The sequence below is a fragment of the Manis pentadactyla genome, chromosome 1 (assembly GCF_030020395.1).
Source record: "Manis pentadactyla isolate mManPen7 chromosome 1, mManPen7.hap1, whole genome shotgun sequence".
Classification (NCBI taxonomy): domain Eukaryota; kingdom Metazoa; phylum Chordata; class Mammalia; order Pholidota; family Manidae; genus Manis; species Manis pentadactyla.
Window position 1 is genome coordinate 113813159 of NC_080019.1, and position 20537 is coordinate 113833695.

The 20537-nt window shown below is 37.8% G+C and overlaps 1 protein-coding gene across 2 annotated transcripts in view; it reads left to right on the plus strand.

The window, feature by feature from the left end:
* The first annotated feature begins 1145 nt into the window (after positions 1 to 1145).
* KLHL24 (kelch like family member 24) overlaps positions 1146 to 20537 on the plus strand; it is a 43645-nt gene continuing 24253 nt past the window's right edge. Inside the window, exons 1-3 of one of the 2 annotated variants that reach the window (XM_036926692.2) lie at positions 1151 to 1303; positions 6897 to 6994; positions 17436 to 18416. In XM_036926692.2, coding sequence (XP_036782587.1) covers positions 17497 to 18416 — 920 coding nt within the window. In that variant the 5' untranslated portion in view covers positions 1151 to 1303; positions 6897 to 6994; positions 17436 to 17496. Of the gene's footprint in view, positions 1304 to 6896; positions 6995 to 17435; positions 18417 to 20537 lie in introns of both variants that reach the window. The other variant, XM_036926691.2, reaches the window with a different exon arrangement.

Here is a 20537-nt window from a genome sequence, read left to right on the forward strand (position 1 = left end):
GCTTGTGGAGAATCAAGTGAGAAGGGTGGGAGATCAAACTGCTGTTCCACTACTAGACTTGTGGTAAATTTAACTGTAAATAAGCTTTTTAGAAATATAACTGTATGTCTGTATTAATATAAATCATTTTTTTAAGTATCTGTGTATGAACCCCACCTTCACTATTCAATAACTGAGTGACCAAGGGCCAACTCTTTACCCTCTGCGGCTTAGTTTTTTAACCTGTAAAATGGGATAATAACACCTATTTTGTTGGGTTATTATGAAGATTAAAAGATATGTATAAACTGCCTACCAAAGTCTGGAGCATAATAGGAACTCAATAAATGGTAGGCATTCTTTTTTTAGTAAGAGATAGAAAAGAGGCCTGAAAAGCATGTATAAAAAGCCTGAACTTATGCCTTTTATATTATTTCCATCTCTGCTCATTGGAACCTATCCCATTATTTAGCAAAGGCATGACTGTATTCATAAAGTGTGAAAGAGAGAAGTTATAATTCTGATATCAGAAGCCAAAAAGTAGTTAAATGTTTCAAAATCAGGAGGTATACTCATCCTTGAAAAAATATTTGAAGAAACATATAGACAAAATAATGCCCTTTGGGGAAACTATCTGCCTATAGGAATTTGGGACACCTCTGGTTCATATACATTTAAAATAAAAGGTAACCTAGGATTTGAAAGGGGTGACATAAGCAGATTTACAGAGAAAGGCAGTTTCCCTGCGCCGTCTAGCGACCACGATTCTAATTCCTTTCACCTCTCAGGCCCTAGATTTCCCGATTGCATACAAGGGGTCAAATAAAAAGATCTCTATGCCTCATCCCATGCTCTCAAATTCTGTGAACTCGGTAGTTTTCTCTTGGGACGTGGTAATAAACATGCGACTCAGGTTTTTCATTAGACTCCTAACACAGATGCATTTCCTTAACAGGTCCCTACCTAAAACTAAGTGTTTCCGAACCAGCCACCCTTAGATTGGGTCTCGTCGCGCTCTGCAACCGAAACCCACCACGTACCGGGAAACCCAAGCAGCCCCGGCGGCTACCGCCTAGGGTGGGAACTACATCTCCCAGGGTGCCCCGGGACAGAGGGCGCCCACTCGGATTGGCCAGGGCTCGGTGACACTCAGTGTTTTGGCCCGGAAGATCACATGTTTCCTTTGTTGTGAGCAGCGGCAGAGACTTGGTGGCTGGGGGAGACGCTGGGGCTGGAGAGAACGCTGCGCCGCTGGCCGCTAAGGAACCGCAGGGGCCGCCGCTGCTGGTCACTGCTGCCAGCCGCTTCCAGCCTTCGCCGAGAGGTACCGGGGGATGACAGCTCCGGGACTGGCCGAAGGGCGAGGAACCGGCCAGAGCCGGGGGCGGAGGGGCGGCCGAGGTCACGGGGGTGTCTGCAGGAGAGAAACCAGAAGCCAGCCGCCGGCCTCGGAACCAGATGAAGGATCTGAGGACACTTTACAGCTGGGGCTGCAAGGCCCTTGTTTGGGGCGAGGGATCTTCAGGACTCCCCTGGGGGTCTTAAGCCCTGGCTCGGTAGCGACAGTCCTGAAAAGGAGGGCACCGCCGCCTCCTGGCACTACTGCCCCCGAACCGCAGAGATGCTGGCGTGCCCCGCCGGGGAAGGGTTGGGAGGAGCATGGCCGCCGGGTCTGGGGAAGCAGGTGCGGGTCACCCCGCCGCCGCGGGGACGGGAGCAGCTGGCGGACGGGGTTGGAAGAGGCGTCCCGCATGGTGCCGACGGGCTTCAAACGGGATGCTGCTCTTCTTTATAATCAGAGGACGCACTGAGAATTCGCAGGTCTCAAGTCGAGCCTTCCCGGTTGGTGGGGGCGACCACTGGTCACGTCGGGGAGGGCTGACTAGGTCAAGGTGGGTCCCAGAGCTCCGGGCCAAAGAAACCCCATTAAAGCGGTTGCGAAATGTTCTCGGCGCTGTCACCTGACCGTTACCCCAGCCCCACCCCCACCTCGCGCAAGCCTTTGTTTACCACGGACCTCCGCGGGGCCCGCGCCGCGAACCCGGCCCTCGAGCGACCGTCCCCTGGGAACAGGGGCGGGCAGCGGAGCGGGCGTTCCGCTGGCGGAGTCCCCGCCCAATCTCCCCCCTTCCTACCACTCCAGGACTCGGTTTCTTAATTTAGTTCCTAATGTCCCCGCCTCCAAATTTGGACCCTTAGGGGGGGGGGCCAAGACTGTTAACCCGGCAGGGATTGGGCGCCTGCGGTGGCCTGCGGGCGGAACCGTGCGAGCTCCGAGTGTTTATTGGCGGCGTCTAGTCGCTAGGTGGCCCGCCGGGGCAGTTCCTCAACTCCGCCTTGAAGGTGAGCTGGAGGGCGCGTGGGAGGGCGCGCGCGCGCGCGGCCTGTGCCGGCGCTAGGAGTGGAGCTAGCGGCGCGCGCTCCCGTGCGGAAGGATCCTAATAGGAGGCTCAGCCGCCCGGCCGCTCCCGGGCGCCCGCCGCGGCCCCTGCCCCAGCCTGCCTGTAGGCAGTTCTGGGGCCGCAGCGGACGGCAGCCGAAAACCAGCCCTGGAAAACAACTCCTCTTTAACTGGTGTCGCTTAATCTAACAAGATAGTGGAAAGGAAGTCTTCATGTGAATGTGTTCCTGCAGGCTCCGTAAACGAGGTTTAAACAGCTAACTAAGGACTAGAACGCCACAATTTTGGGTACCATAGTCACCCCTGAGGCAGTGATTATTAACAATTTTAGTGGACTTGCTCTCGATCAACTTTTTGAAAATCACGTTTTAGGATTTGTAGCTACAGACTGTTTAGGTCCACCAGCTGAGGCTGATTTTTATTAGGTACGTAGATTTTTAATCTGCCTGTTGTCGACTAAGGTGGAAAATTAGAATTCTGGTTTTTAAAAAGATATCTTGAGGATATCCTCCTAAAAGTTAAGATTGTTCATACCCCAGCTTAGGTGGGAAGTGTATTTTGGGGGGATTATAGCTCAGTCTCCTATGTATAAATAATCCCCGTGGTAATTAAAATTTTGTGAAAGTGAATTACAGTTGTGTTGTTTTAAAATTGTGAATTAAGGTGACAGTGATAAAATCTGCAAGAACAATTATTTAGCCGTAATGTGTTGAATATGAGATTTTCCTGATTTCATGAGTTAATAGGGTAGTTGGGGCTTAATCAAATTTTCTTTATGTGTACATCTGTAGGAATTTACCCAAGACTTAATGCTTTTCTGTGGGAGGTAGATTGAGCTCCCTAGGTGAAGCAGGAATTGAGTATGAACAGTTCTCATTGGTTATGCATTAATATATTTTAAAAATTAAAGTGGAGATGACCGACTACACCAAAAGTTGCAGCTTGTGATTCCAGACTTTCTCATCACTTGCGCATGGAGAGTATTTAACGTATCTAAATAAGTATAAAATGCAAACCTCTAACCTTTTTAAAAACAAAACCACCACTCAAAAGCCTGCTTATCCAAAAGCCTGTGGCTCAGTCTGTAAACAGAAGAAGAAATAATATTCTGAGTTAGGGCCGCCATCAGCTTTAATTTAACCTTTCCTGGCTTTTGTCCAAGTTGCAAAAACCTTAGTGCTTTATCACAAATTATTTTCTGCTATTTTATTAAAACTCAAAGGTCAAGCTGGTGAAAAATGCTATTTATTACATAAGCGACTACAGTTATTTTTGTATATACTTTCTCTTATAGAAATCTGGGACATCCTTTTTCAATAAATACTTAGATATGACTGTATAATGAAAAATGTAAATAAAATACCCTCATAAATATATGAAAACTACATCTTTTATGATTCTGTTGTGACAGAAACAAGAGTATGTGGCTGCCTGGCAGCTGTTGACCTTTTAAAAGCCTTATTCTTTCTCCTGTTAAAAAACACAATAGCTAAACAAAGTCTTTCACTGAAAAGTTTGTCACTCTGCCTAAATTCATCACCCAAGGGGTACAATTTTTCAGCATTTGGCACATCTTAAGGTCTACTAAATCAATATTTACAAGTGATTAGGCTGTATTCTATACTCAGTGGTTTCTAAAGGTTATTTCCGTAAATAATTTTTGTCAACACTAAGGTAAACAAAATTATGGACTTACAAGTGCTTTTATACATAGAGAAATTACCTAAAATACTGGATCTCAAACTTGTTCATGTGGCAGAGTACTGGGTAGTGTCTTTGCAGATTTAGTTATTCTAGGAAGAGCCAAAAAAATTTTGCTAACAAAATGTATATATACTTCAATTTTAAAATAAAACAATGCATTAAATACATAAGTATGTTAGGATGAAACCAAATGACTAAGTTTACATATCAAGTCTAGTGAGAAGCATGAGTAGGCTCAATAGGGAAACTTGATACCAGATGTGATGCCTGATGATTAGTAATTTTTTTTCTTCCTTTGGGGGTTGGGGAATATTAGTAGCCAAGGAGTCTTAAGGGAAACACTGAATGCAGAAAGTTTGTATTTTTGTTCTGCAATTTGGGAGAAGATAGTTTTGTTTTGCTTTGTTTTTGGTTATAGAACCAAATTATTTGGTCTGACACATTATTTAAGGACTCCTGAATTTTTCATCAATCAAAGTCATAATATATTGACCATTTAAGGTTCTAGTAAACAAGGAATCATCATTAGTTGCTTTAATTCTAGACAAAAAATGAAAAATTATAGTTGGTTTCTGATATCTTATTGTGGGTAATATGTTCTTGGTTGTTTCATTAAGAAATTAGAAATGTTGAAATAGCAGCTTGAAGACTGGACTTCAAATATTAAACATTTGTAAAACTTGGTTTACGAACCACCGCTCCAAAAATAAAGCCTTAAATTGAAAACCTAAGAGGGTAAATTTATCATGTTTTTAAAGTAGTCATTTAAATAGAGTGGTTCAAATAAATAAACTAGCGTTTGAGAAAATAGAGATTTGAAAATACCTGATATTTTTAAAAAACTGGTTCTACCTAGTATGTTGAGTATAGTTTTCTAGTTATTTTAAATAATGGATTTACTATGTTTTAATTGTTTTCAGACTGTCCTTCTTTTGATTTATTACAAATCTTTAAAATGTCTTTTTATTTTTTTTATTGAAGTATCATCTTGTATTGGTTTCGAGTATACAATACAATTGTTCAACAGTTACCCATGTTATTAAATCATTAGTGCAGTAGTTCACTTTATCTTTGGTTAATCTTTTAGTTTGCTATGTTCTCCAGTCAAAGTTAAATTTGAGAAAATGGAGTTGTGTGGAACATAGCATGTGGCAATTCACTACTGCGATTGTAGGGCCCATGTTAGTCAAAATGTTGGTTTCCTTTGCAGTCTGCTATTTTTTACTCTTTATAAGCCCCTCATTAATCCATACTATCTCAAAGGTTGATATTACTTTCTTTGTATAGGATTGCCACATTCTAAAGGAAAAATAAGCTTGATTGCAATACAGCTACATTCTAGATCAATTCTGATATTATACTTCCTTTGGACTTCGTACACTAACCTCCTCAGTCCCTTGCCTTTACCTATTAGATTGGTGAGTATTACCTAAAATCCCTGCAGAAAATGGCCAGGTGAATTTCCTTGCCCTTTCTACTCCTTAAGGTATAATTCTAGATCAGATCAGTCATGGGAGAATCTATTCCAATTTATGCCTGTGTTGTCTGCTAGAGAGACACTGAGAATCTGAATCCATATTAGTATCCGTCTTGGAGTTCTTACTTGGTTCTGATCTTAGCCCCACATGTCTTATCTGAACCCAATAGTTGTGACACAGTGCCAGAGAATATGCTCTCTCTAAATGTTTCTTGAATTGACCCAAATCCCTATGTTGGCTCAGGATCTTACATTAGGAAGGAACACTTACTTAGCTAGGATTAACGATCCCCTAATTTGCCCAAATTAAAATAATTCTTTAGCAAGAGTACACACAAGTTAGACTGACTTATGCAAGTAAGGAAGCATGCAAGATAGCATTCACTTCACAGGATATAGAGATGTGTGTTTGTGCATATATGTAGAAAAAAATCAGTAGTCCGTATCTTGGTTTTCAGGATCAACTTTTGTACTGGCCTAAACTTGTTAAGAATTTATGAGATCTATTTATAGATATCTGGGCCAGAAACCAGAACCACTTATGTTTAAATACTATTGCTACTCTGTGCACAGCTAAAAGGTTCAACAAAGCAGAAGATGCCTTTATGTATTAAAATATTAAAAAATAACTACTTGATAAGCTTGGAGATTCTATGTGGATAATCTGAGGATTAAAAACATGGATTTTTTTTTTCCTGAATTGCCTAGAAATTTTATGATTTTCTCAGATTGATTCCATAGTTATATATGCATGATGACTAAATTGTTTGCTTTTGGTAATGTTGATAGACCAACTCAGAATTATTTAATGGCCCCAAACTCAGATGAAACATCAGTTACCAGATGCTCTTCAAATATCCAATGCAGAATTATCACAAAATAACATACCTTCTCATCTCAGTGCCACCATTAGCTTGCTGTTGACACTAATATTTGTTTACTCATCTTTGACTCAAGAAACCTTACTGCAAGTGTCAAGTAAGGAAGTTGATAAATAAGAAAACTACTTTGTATGTAAATTAGCATGAATTATTAATTTGCTTTAAGGAATGTTTATTCAGTAATTCTTTTCTATGCAAAAGTAAACTTCCCATCAGAAACTGAAATCAACTGAAAACTTTTTTCAACATACTAGTAAATAATGCTAAGTGTACATTAAATAATTAATACCTGATTATATATGTTGGTATCCATTTATTTTAGGTGTGGAAAATAACACAAATATTTTGACTGGGGCTTTGATCAAGCAAATGCTAAGAGGGTAGTATATTCATAGTGTTTATAAACTGTCTAAACGTTGTTATTTGAGAATCTAAGCCATTTTCCTTTCTTTAGCCAGGAGTCACTTAGGCCAATCAGAGTAACAAGGAAAAATTCTGCCCTCAAGATCAAAAAGGAAGGCATTGTCACAGTCATTTCTGTTACCAAGTGAGGTATTTACCAGTTCATTTTTGCTCCTTCCTGTTATCTTCAGTCTTCTGCTACATTTTTCTTCAGTCTAACGGACACTAAAATAAGTTGTCTCCACTTATTTTCTGGGATATAGGCCCAAAACATGTACTTTTAAATAAACTTAGCCATCAGAAACTAGATCAATAAATTTATGCATTCTACAATTGGAAATAAACTCTAGAGTACCCTTAGCCAGAGTAAGAAAAGTCTTCCTTTCAAGTGAGAGTGTAGCTCCAGGAATAAAGCTCCTGAAGAAAGGAGAGAGAGAAAGGGGTATGTAAGATAAATTTTATTCAAAATAAGCAGGCAAAGAGAGGCAACAAAGGGCCAGGTAGTTTATTTGAATGCCACTCCCGGGTGATGTTCCACGGTCTGGGTATTACAGGCTGGGAAAGTCACACTCGGTCAGGGAGGTGGGGGCTGATAAGGGATTAGGAGGGGGAGGAGTGGGCAAGCTATCCTAGGGGGTGTGGAGAGGTATGATTGGCTAAAGGTGACATAATAGACAACTAGAAACTTTTTTTCCTTCCAAGAGGGAAGAGGCTGACATCCGGGTCTTAGTTGGCACATCAGAAGGATGGAATTCAGGAAGAGCTGTCCCCTTTCCATATAAGGCACGGACCTTGGGGTCTGGTCTGTTCTCCTCCTATGGCATCTCTCTGTTCTGTTTGCTTGTCCTTGTTTTTCCTTCCTCCGGCCTAACATTCCAGCCTTTTGGTCATAATGGGTGACGACTCAATCAGGCTACTTCTGGCTGACAAGGGGTGTCATGGGGGTTTGCGACTGGTATTAGGCCGAAGGAGGGGGTTTAGTGGGAAGAGGTGTGTAATGGTGAAGTAACATTTGGTTGGTGGCGACCCGGGTCATCTGGGTTAGCTGCTGTTGGAGGAACCTGAGGACACAAGGGACAACTAAGAGTAAACCACAAACTGTTATTAAGGGGCCTAGTAGGGGCATTAGCCAGGCCATTATGGGGAACTGGAATTCTGGATTGAGTTTATATCTCAATGACTAGTATTAGGATTTAGTATAGATAAGACTGCATTACTGAAACAATGCTTTTCTCTAAAATCACCCTTATTTTTATTAGAAGTAGCCAGATTAAGAAAATAATTAATAGTTGGCTTGATTATTTGCATAAATGCAGCAAGAAGAGCAATTGATTACATAGGTTCTTTTAAATATGCTTTGCTGGAACTTTTTGTAAGGAATTTCAGATTGGACTTTTAAGGGCTTCTTGAGGCCAGAAAGCCAAGCCAGACTTGCCTTCAGTTGGTGCCTGCAGTACCTGTAGATCTGGGTGAATTCCTCTCTTCTTGAGGTTCCTAAGACATTCCTGAGGTTCCTGCACCTGCCAGGAAGTGGCCTTCTTTACTCACCTGGTAAGGCTGCTGGGAACTCTGAAAGCAAGGTGCCAGGTAGGTTCTTCTAAGGGACTTTGTTGGCTTTATAAAGTCAACCTGTTCCTTAAAGCTGTCTGTTCATATCTGAGTTTACACACGTGTCTCTCAGGTATGACGTTCCAGTCAAAGCCTTGATAATATAACCAGTGTTTTTAATTGGTCCTCTTACAATGAAAGCAGATTCTTATTGAACTTGTGCAAGTAAATATACTGCCATGAAATATAAAAATAGTCACTGAGAGTTTTTAAATTCTGGAGGGATCAGGTAGAAAGATAAAGTTTCAATTCTGCTTATAAAGATAGTCATTTACTAAACTGTTGTCAGGTTAAGAGAAAAAGCTTAAAACACTTTATCAGCAACATTTGAAACAAAAAACTACAAAATCATCTTCTTTAGTTTACTTAATCTTATGTAACTAATACTTGTTCTGCTGAAATCTAGTTCTTTACTAGCTTAAGAGTAATAAAACAGTGACTATAAATAATAAAAGACTTACAAATGACAATGGTTAAAGATCTGATGAGAGCTTACTGTAAGACAGTTGACATAAGGAAATTCTGATATTTCTGTAACAAAACATTCAGTAACAAAGTTTAGCATTATTCTTTTTGACAGTGCTTTCTAGGTAATTAAGCAGGTAATTATATATCAGATAAATAAGTTAAATAAGCCAAATACTTTCTGCAATGAGAAAAAGTTCCTCTGACATGTTCCAGGGGCCCTCTGGAAAATATCCGAGTTAACTAGAGGTAAAGGTACCGTTTTGAATTTGATTTTGGGACATTGTCAGAAGAAAGTTTCTTTGGCACTTGCTTAAATAGGATTATAGGTTGCCATGAAGCAATACTTACCTATTTAATTAGAATGACAACAAAATACCTTAAAGGCAAATGAAGGTTACACAGTTGTTAGTAAACTTTAGCTTTTAGTCTTTTTAATATTAAGATCTTATTTTCTTAAATACTCTGACAACTCATTGAGACTTTAAGCATGAGAAACTGCTTTGATAAAACAATTAGAGAACTTTTTACAATTTTTCAATATTAGGAGTAGACTGACAGTTAAGAAAACTTTGTCTTTTTAACTGAAAACAAAATTCTAATTTTGCTGTGTACTTGATACTGAGACTCATTTGCTTTAATTTTATATAGCATGACCATATTAAATTCTTCCACAAACTTTCTACAATCTTTTTACATTTAGATTTCTCCCTCTAAATAAACAGCTGTACTTTAGAACAAAGTTACTTTCTTTTATTAAAAGACACATTCTTTAGTATGCAGAAATGTTTTCCTTATTACTCTAAGTAGTTTTAATTAGAACTTAAAACCATTAGATACCTTAATTTTTAGTGAACACTGAGAAGCAGGCTGTTGTAAACTGTTACACTAGCATTCTTCAGATTGACAAATTTATGAACATTTTATAATTTTCTGTTAACTATGAGCTTTACAACCCAATCTCTCACTAAGCACAAAGTATCTTTTTAACTTAGCAAAACTTTAAGGTTTTAGGTTACAAAGATTTCTAGGCTGTAGATAGGTATACACACTGTAACACACAATTAAAAGGTGTTTGCTTGCCACACTTACTTAGTTCACTCATTCGTAACAACTATGCTAGATTACTTACAAGACCTTTACTGAATATTAGACAAAGCCAAGCCTTTAAGCATTTTATTCTTAAAAGATTTAGCAGATAACATCGACTTAAATGACCTTAGGTAAACTTAGGCAGCTGATAACCACAAGGACATGCCCGCCTCAGCAAAACCTAAATTAGCATTAATGCTTAACATTTTTTATCAGATTTTCTGGAAGTTTTAGAATGCCCAATTTTCACAAGTGCTTGTTTTTAAATAAAATATTTTTCATCTATACACTTAGACACACAAACGTATAAACTGATACAATGACTACAGTCAGCAACACCCCTCCCACAAAAATATATACACAGACAAACAAACCGATATAAAGACTTGAGTCACTGATATCTAATTGCCTTCTCTCTCTTCAGCTTCTAGTCCATGGCTTCTGGAACCAGAGGGTGGGAGAAGCGTGTTCCAGTGGGGGAAGAGGGCAAGGAAGGCGGAAGGAGAGGGGGAGGGGGTGGTGCAGCCACCAGAAGAGGAGAGCAGGACAACGGCCTGGTTGAGAATGTAGGACTTTAAGATGGCGGCAACACGTGTGAAGACAAAAGACTTAAAGATGGTGGTGGAGAGAGGGGGAGGGGATCGCGAGCTGAGGGAGGCGAGCGACTGAGGTCTTCTTGTGGATCTGAAAGGGAAGAAGGACTGAGCAGAGTAAGAGGCTGACAATCTTTAACTGGAGATCGGGCCAGGAGAACCTGAGTCATTGAACACAACATAAAGGTCTGGACGGGAGTGCAAAGTCCAAAAAGCCTGCACATATGGGATTTCACTCTACTCTCCGCTCCAGTGGCAATAATTAATCAAGGTGGTGAGGAGGCTAAAATTGAAAGTTCCCTCAGGGGGCCAGCAAGATTGATTGTCCAAGGGATACTGAGGCCCGGCCTCAGAGCAAAGAAAGACTAGCTTCTATTTGTGAACTTCCCGGGACAAATACAGAGTAGCCAAATTAGAAATGAGACACCACAGTGGCGTCTGAGCCTCTGCTTTTGAGGGCTGGTTCCCCATGTCTGCACCACTTCCCAACTAATCCTGCTGAGAGGAGCGCCCAGCGTCTCAAGTGTGCCAAGTCAAGGGAGATGTCCTGGGAGCCTGGGTGAGGGACGTCTCCCCTACCACAGGGCCAGGGGCAGGCCGGATGCCCCACCTGTACGTAGCTACAATTTCTAACGGACCAGGTGAAATGGAGTTAGGAAAGGAAACAGACTGGGGGAAACTGAGGGACTCACCGGAAAATAGTCCATGCAGCAGAGAGCAGGCTGAGGTACTGGGTCGAGGAAGGAGGGGGAGGGGCCACCAGTGGCCGGTCGGGGCCTCGCATTCATGCTCCTTCCCGGGTTTCGGCACCAAATGTAAGGTAAATTTTAGCCGAAATAAGCAGGCAAAGAGAGGCAACAAAGGGCCAGGTAGTTTATTTGAGTGCCACTCCCAGGTGATGTTCCGCGGTCTGGGTATTACAGGCTGGGGAAGTCACACTTGGTCAGGGAGGTGGGGGCTGATAAGGGATTAGGAGGGGGAGGAGTGGGCAAGCTATCCTAGGGGGTGTGGAGAGGTATGATTGGCTAAAGGTGACATAATAGACAACTAGAAACTTTTTTTCCTTCGGAGGAGGCTGACATCTGGGTCTTAGTTGGCACATCAGAAGGATGGAATTCAGGAAGAGCTGTCCCCTTTCCATATAAGGCACGGACCTTGGGGTCTGGTCTGTTCTCCCCCTAATGCATCTCTCTGTTCTGTTTGCATGTCCTTTTTTTCCTTCCTCCAGCCTAACAGGATATATACTATCTTCTCTAGACAAATCGTGTGACTTAGGCAGTCTATCATTGACAGGAGAGTCTGATTACCCTGCATCCACTAATTTATCTAGATAGAACTTTCAGTCATTCTATTTCTTTGTAACAAAACATTTTTTCCTAATGGGAGTAATGATGCTTTGATATTTGCAAAATTTTTACAGGAATTCAATCTGTAATTTTATGTTTTGTTTGCTTGACTGTGTATGAGTTCATTTATGATAAATCTTGAACATATATTAGATCCTATACTTTGAGAAGTGATTAAACTTGTCTTCACCTTTTTAACCACTACTGTTTAAAAAATTTATTTACAAAAATAAAATACTTCATTTGTGTAAAATGGGAATACAAAGGCTAGTGTTACATCTGGAAGCCCAGATAATATACTTTGAAGTGCATCTCATATTTCTCAAGACTCTTCTGGGCGAATCACTTATCCTGTCATCAGTAGGAAGAGTTTATATTTTGTGCTGTCATGGCAACTGGTTAATGGGAAAGTTCTCAGAAAATATAGAGAAAGTGAGAATGTCCAAACAGCGAGGCCAAAGCTGCCTGGGAGGAAACAGCCCAGATTTAGGAGCTAGTCTGTCTAACATACAAAACAATGAATAAGTATCTTGTTGTTATTGAATACTTTGTAATAGCCTGTGATTTTATAGCTGTTCTAATCCAGGATTTTCAGTTTTACATTGAGTAAAAAAGCAGTGGAAGGAAGACTTCTTGTCAGTCAATAATCAAGGAACCAGCTATGAAAATAAGGGGCAGAAAATAGCATAAGACAGACCCCTTAACTCCCATAAAGTTTTGATCAGCCTTATGTTAATAATAGTTAATTCACTCAATACACTATCCTCATATTTATCACATACAGATACAATAAGATATCAAGATATCAAACAACAGTGTCAGACACAGTAAGGTTATTGGCTATATAGAAAGCATAGTATCTTTTTAGCCAAAAGGGAAATTCTTAGTTCTTGTAGTGTTATTATGTTCTGCATTCTGAACACATTTTCATTTAAATGTTGAGAAAACAAAAATATGTGGCAGCAAAGGCTTGAGATTTTTAAGGCCAGTATTACATCACTAGTCAAAAACAATAGTTTGTGTGAGTTTTTTGAACCTGAAATGCAATAAGCATTTAAATCAAATAAGCTAATATGAAAAATAAGTTCTAGATTTGGGATGCTGCCTTGTGATTAATTCAACCATAATTTGAATTTAGATGAGTAAAGCATTAAGATTAAAATGTGAGTTGTGATCCGTATTACCATAGTTTGTGTTTATCATGATTGAATGTTTTATCACTTGTGATATTACACACTTGGAACTAGATTTGGGATGCTGCCTTGTGATTAATTCAACCATAATTTGAATTTAGATGAGTAAAGCATTAAGATTAAAATGTGAGTTGTGATCCGTATTACCATAGTTTGTGTTTATCATGATTGAATGTTTTATCACTTGTGATATTACACACTTGGAATTTTTGGCAGTTTCAACAACAAAAATGGACATGGAGGCACAGTAGTGATCTCTCCATATATTGACTGTTTTTGAGATAACTACAGATAAAAGCATATTTGAGATATTTGCTGCTACCCATGTACAGGAGCTTGGAATTTAGAAGGGATTATATACATTATAAATGAATATTGTAATCTATGTATATGTGCATGTGCTTACAGATGTGCACACACTTGCATGGACAGCCATAACCCAAGAAGTTGGATGACCTGCAGTGAGGCAAACATGGGCTCTCTAAATAATCAAGAAAATCTTAAAAGAGATGGGAAGAAACTTCTCCTTTTCTTCTTAGTTAGCAATAAATTTTAAAACTAAGAGTAAAACATTTTTAACTCAGATATGATTTTATTCATGTAGTTATTAAAACTAACAATAAAATGAAGCTTTTATTTTCAGGCAATTCTGTTACCTAAAACCTTCAAAGTATACTTAGATTGCAGTTCAAAATCTAGTTTACTTGGATCATATGTATAGACAAATACTCCCTCAAATTTAAGAGAAATTAATCTTACTAAAACACCTGATAGTAATTTTGTTGACATTGCTCTAAAACCAGCCATTCATAAGCATTCTTTGGGTTTATTTTTTACTTTGTGTGTCTTCATTAAATAGGCCTTCATGAGCTTCCATTGCCATAACTATTTCATTATATTATGAACCTTTGTTGTACATTTAGAAAATAATTTTCATGTTTATTTGTATTCTTCAAATTTTCTTTTTTTTTTTGACTTATAAGTGAGGTAAAGTTTATCAGTCTTTCACTTAAACTTTGTAAATAGTTTTTGCCTATTTAGAAAATTGTCTTAATGCTGTACATAAAATCCTAAGGCTGTAAACCAACTTTTTCATCAACTGTAGTACCAACCTCATAAGGTGGTTGTGATGGTTAAGTTAAATAATCTGTGTAAAGAGTTTAGAAAGTGCCAGACACTGGTAAACAGTGAAAAAAAGATTAGTGTTGTTGGTACTGTTGTTCTGTTTTGTTTTTTAATGCATACTTTGTCTTTCTTCAAACTAGTTGACACATAATTAGTACACAAGACTTAACTCTTTATAATTCTTAAGGACTTACCTGGTAGATTTCCCAAACTACCTTAATTTTTGCCAGAATTTTTAGAGGGGACCAAAGTGACCCTTCTTCAATCATTTTAGGATGTTTAAAATCAGCCCAGTCTGCATGCCCACATCAAGGATTTCCCTTTCAGTATACTGTCTCTGAATCCCCACCTAGTGATCCCAGATGAAAATAGTATTTGTTTTGAGTCTTTATTCCATTTGGCTTATAAAATTTCTTCAGCTTTTTTTCTGATTTGATTTGCATGATTGGGGCTTGGAGAGAGGAATAATGGAAGAGAAAAGCGTGAATGAAATGCAAACATTTAGGTGTCCTTCAAATGTTGTTACAGCCAGGTAACTTTCCCCTAAACAATTGGAATATTCTGCTGTACATCTGCCCAGAGAAAATGCAATCACCTAGATGTCAGGCAGATTAAGTGCTAATTTATATGAAGAGGTCAAAAATATTTAATAGAAGTTTAATTGGGAGCTGTGCTGTTCATCCCAGTGTGGCCTCTTATATTGTTATTTATCTTTTTGTGAATTGTTATTTATCCTTCTGTGAATATGCTTTGTCTCAACTATATTTAGAAAAAACAAACTCTCAATAGCAGTGTCTCACATTTCCATAAACTGTTGACCTAGCATCGTATCTTGACAATAGTAGGCACACAATAAGTGTTTGTTGATGATAATGATGGAAGTGACAAAATTAAGTAAACTCAATAAGGGAATTGATGAAAGCTGAAAGTATCTAGTAAATATTGGAACAGGATATCTGGGTCATTAGGATGATTGAGAAAAAACAGCAAAGATAATAAGAGTATGAAAAAGAATCTATGTAATAGAATGAATTGCTTCTTGATTTGACATTTCATATTTTTTTGCCAGTGATGTCACATGAGGACTTAAAAAATGGGATACAAGTTCAACCATTGTGGAAAGCAATATGGAGGTTCCTCAAAAACTAAACGTAGAAATGCTGTTTGACCCGGGAATTCCACTCCTAGGAATTTACCCAAAGAATACAAGTTCTCAGATTCAAAAAGACATATGCACCCCTAATGTTTATTGCAGCACTGTTTACAATAGCCAAGATAGGGAAGCAACTTAAGTGTCCATCAGAAGATGAATGGATAAAGAAGATGTGATACATATACACAATGGAATACTATTCAGCCATAAGAAAGAAACAAATCCTACCATTTGCAACAACATGGATGGAGCTGAAGGGTATTATGCTCAGTGAAATAAGCCAGGCAGAGAAAGACAAGTACCAAGTAATTTCCCTCATTTGTGGAGTATAACAGCAAAGCAAAACTGAAGGAACAAAACAGTAGCAGACAGCAGACTCACAAACTCCCAAGAAGGGACTAGGGGTTATCAAAAGGGAGAGATGGGGGAGGGCAGGTGGGGAGGGAGGGAGAAGGGAATTGAGAGGTTTTATGATTAGCACACATGGTGTGGGGTGGATTATGGGGAAGACAGTGTAGCACAGAGAAGACAATGACTCTGTGGCATCTTACTACACTGATGGACAGTGACTGCAATGGGGTTTGAGGGGGGACTCGATAATATGGGTGGGTGAATGTAGTAACCACATTGTTTTTCAAATGAAACCTTCGTAATAGTGTATATCAATAATACCAATACCTTAATTTTAAAAATTGTGAAAAAAGAAAGGGATACAATTTAATATAGGATATACAAAGTACAGTCTTAAATAAGATTGTTAGCTCTCAAGTCTTAGTTTTATCTGTGACTTCTGAATGTAGGATGGCATCCCATTTATTGGGTTCTCTCTGATAACTCCTAACCTTTATGCTGCTATTTAGTTAGACCTGGATGTCTGATTGTTGAAATATTTCAGTAAGAATCTGGGACCTGTAGAAAGGATTGTGTGTGGGATTGTAAGGTCATGGGAGTAGTTAACAGTTACTCTGAGTGCTCTAAAGACAATTAGAAATAAATTTTGGATCACATACCAACTTACAGAAATGTGAAAAGAGAGTAAAAGAACCACATTAAAAATCAAAATTTAAGAGAATTGACAGTTACAGCCCAGTGCCTCAACCCTTTAGTTTACCTATTTATAGTCAGTCCTGAGGGAGATTTGGGATGTTTCTTACTAGAAGTGGGAGCAGAGTATAGATAATATGTATTTTAAAAACTAAAAACAGAGTGCTACATATTTACCATGGAATTTTGGGGGAAAATAGAGAAAAATAGAAGATAAATTTCTAACATTTTGGCATATATGCCTCCTTTTCTATCCACAGACGCGCACTGATACATGAATTTTTCTATTAGCATGTTTTGTGGTCCACTTTTCACTTACTATCTGGTTAATGCTTCCCTTGTAATTAAATAGTCTACATAACTTTTAATGACTTGCATAGACTGTGTTTCATCCTTAAGATGTACTGTTGTTTTAACTAATCCCCTATTGTAGGGCATTTAGATTGTTTTAAGTACTTTCTATTAATACAGCATTAAACATATCTGTAGATAAATCTTTACAAATATTCCTGATTATTTCCTTAATTGGGATTGCTAAAAAGAGACTTGCTGGTCAAACAATATACATATTTTTAAAAGCTGTTGATAGATACAGCTGAATCACTCCCTAGCAACACTATATTAAGATAATAAACATTTGTCTTAAGATTGTAAATGTAGTCAAATTCTGTAGCTTACAGCATTCAAACTTAACTCTAAAGTTATTAGGTAAAACCTAGCTATGTAAAAGGGGAGATAGAAGTTCATTAGTAATTGACAAAATACATAGTATCTTTTCAGCTTGAGAGCTTAAAGAATACTATTGTAAATTACCCAGAACAAATTTTTATATTTTAGCTTTTATTAAAACGAAATAGTGTTCTATACCCAATATGAATTGTGTGATTTTTGTTGCAGTGTTTACATCGAAATGAAGTTGTTTGAATACTGAATTTTTTACATAATTGAATTTTTTTTTTTTTTAATTTTTAGCCACCTAGAGAAGATCCCTAACAGTCATTTCTCAACAATTATCTAGTCAACTGATGTAACAATGGTACTAATATTGGGACGAAGACTAAACAGAGAGGATCTTGGGGTGCGTGATTCCCCAGCAACTAAGCGTAAAGTTTTTGAAATGGACCCCAAATCTCTGACAGGCCGTGAGTTTTTTGACTTCTCTTCAGGATCATCCCATGCTGAAAATATACTCCAGATATTTAATGAATTCCGAGATAGCCGCTTATTCACAGATGTTATCATTTGTGTGGAAGGAAAAGAATTTCCTTGCCATAGGGCTGTTCTCTCAGCCTGTAGTAGCTACTTCAGAGCTATGTTTTGCAATGACCACAGGGAAAGCCGAGAGATGTTAGTTGAAATCAATGGTATTTTAGCTGAAGCTATGGAATGTTTTTTGCAGTATGTTTATACTGGAAAGGTGAAGATCACTACAGAGAATGTACAGTATCTCTTTGAAACATCAAGCCTCTTTCAGATTAGTGTTCTCCGGGATGCATGTGCCAAGTTCTTGGAGGAGCAACTTGATCCCTGTAATTGCTTAGGAATCCAGCGCTTTGCTGATACCCATTCCCTCAAAACCCTCTTCACAAAGTGCAAGACTTTTGCCTTACAGACTTTTGAGGATGTGTCCCAGCATGAAGAATTTCTTGAGCTTGACAAAGATGAACTTATTGATTATATTTGTAGTGATGAACTTGTTATTGGTAAAGAAGAGATGGTTTTCGAAGCCGTCATGCGTTGGGTCTATCGTGCTGTTGATCTGAGAAGACCACTGTTACATGAGCTCCTAACACATGTGAGACTCCCTCTGTTACATCCCAACTACTTTGTTCAAACAGTTGAGGTAGACCAGTTGATCCAGAATTCTCCTGAGTGTTATCAGTTGTTGCATGAAGCCAGACGGTACCACATACTTGGGAATGAAATGATGTCTCCAAGGACTAGGCCACGCAGGTAAGAAGACTTTACAAATTAAGTGCAGCATGATTAACAAAAGTTTTTGTTTTTAAAATATTTTTAAACCTCCTGGGTATGAATCTCCAGCATAGTCATTTATATGTATTGTCTAAATGTGGCTTTATAAAATTTAAGATTTGTTTTGGATTATGTAAATCATTAGAATGTCTCTCCCAATGAAGACTAGACTAAAACAATAGGGTTTTTTGTTATTCTGAACTATGCAAGGATATTGCAAAGGGTCTTTATAACTGTGCGTGTCTTAACATATTTCTGTTAATTTTTCTTAACCTTTTAGAGTCCCAGATCAATCCACTTTTCTTTCCTACGGATGTTTGGATATAAAGTAACTAAAAACTTCAGTGGCCCTCCCTTGACTACTTCTACTTATAAAAAAACAATTTGCATATTCACAGATAATCTTTTTCCTAATGGACCACATGAAATATAGGTGTGACATAAGTAAGCTGGTATATGTTGAGTGGATTCTCAGGTGTAAAACCCAGGTTTCAGATCTTTTCTCATTGCCACAGTTAACTATATTTAATGTCAATCTTAATTTTTTAATTTTTTTCTGATAATAAACATGACATCATCATAGAGAATTTCAAAAATTTGTGTTTAGAGGTAGGAGTGCAATTAAGTGCTATCATATATATCTTCCTACAGTGGGTTACTTCTGAAAAACATGTATAGATTTTAATCCATAAATTATAAAAAAATAATCTGCAAGCCTTAATAATGTAAGTACTAATACTAAATATACTTTATTTTTTATTACAGAAAATAAAATTATTTTTGATTGCAGAACAGAATCTTTTTAATATTTCTCAAGCAAAGCCAACATTTTGTCATAAAAAACACAACATAAAATTTATCATATTAACCATTTTTAAGTGTCCCATTCAGTAGTGTTAAATATTTACTTTGTTGGGAAGCTAATGTTTATTTTCCCATACCATCTCCACTTTTCCTATAAATTTACTATAGCATAGCGCTCAACTCACATTTTAGCTTTGATTTTTGATTATCATTGTTTTAGAATGTGATTTAAATTCAGCATATTGTGAGATAGCATGTCTTTAAAGTCTACACTAGTTCAGATATAGCAAGATATAATGTTTCTCATATATAGAATGAGAATGATGATAAACAGTGCTTCTCAGGTTTTACCATTGAAACTATTAAATGCAATAATCCTGAAGGTACTCAGCATAAAAAGTGGTGCATAGAAAGTGACTAAACATAATTAGCTATTAATGTTTATATAGTATAGTGTAGGTCTGAACCACTTTTAAAAAAAATTGCCAGTACTTGACAATGTGAACTCTTTATAAATTAAATACAACATAGGGTAACTATTATCACAAAAAATAATGTAACAGTTCTTTGTATTAGGGTTAGAGTGTACTTTTTCTTTAAAGTCGGCTGCCTTTACTTAAAAGTAATTGTTTTATAAGAAAAATTTTATTCCTGTTGAAGAAAGGACAAAAATACTTTATTCTATAAACATACTGATGATTTCTTTTTAAAGTTCCTTTTTTTTTTTTAAGGACTACTAGGAGACTTAGATTGAACTTAAGAATTTGAAAGACCAAGGTTCTTAAATGTATTAATTAAAAAAGATGAACACCTTTGGGCCTGGTCCAGAACTTTACTGAACACACAGTATCCCCCCAAGGGGAAAATCGTGTATTTTTTTTCCAGACTCCCTTTGTAGCAAACCGAATGGTTTGGAGTCAAATAGGGCTGATAATACCTATCCCACTTATCTCCTATCCACATAGGATTAGAATAGGGACCAAGACATATATGTTGTAAAATCAAAGTAAGTCATTTATCATTAACATTACTTATAAAGTTATGACCTAAATGAAATCAAATTGCAGCCTAAGGTAATTGGGCTAAGATAATAAATAACTTTTTGATTCACTTAATTATTTGATTACAAAAATGTATTATATCGAGTTTTTAAGAGAATCCATTTCATACAGTAAAACACATCCATATGTATGATTACAATGTTGCCTTTCTTTAGGAGGCAGGTAGAAAAAAAACAAACTACAATATGGGTGAATGTAGTAACCATATTGTTTTTTCATATAAACCTTCATAAGA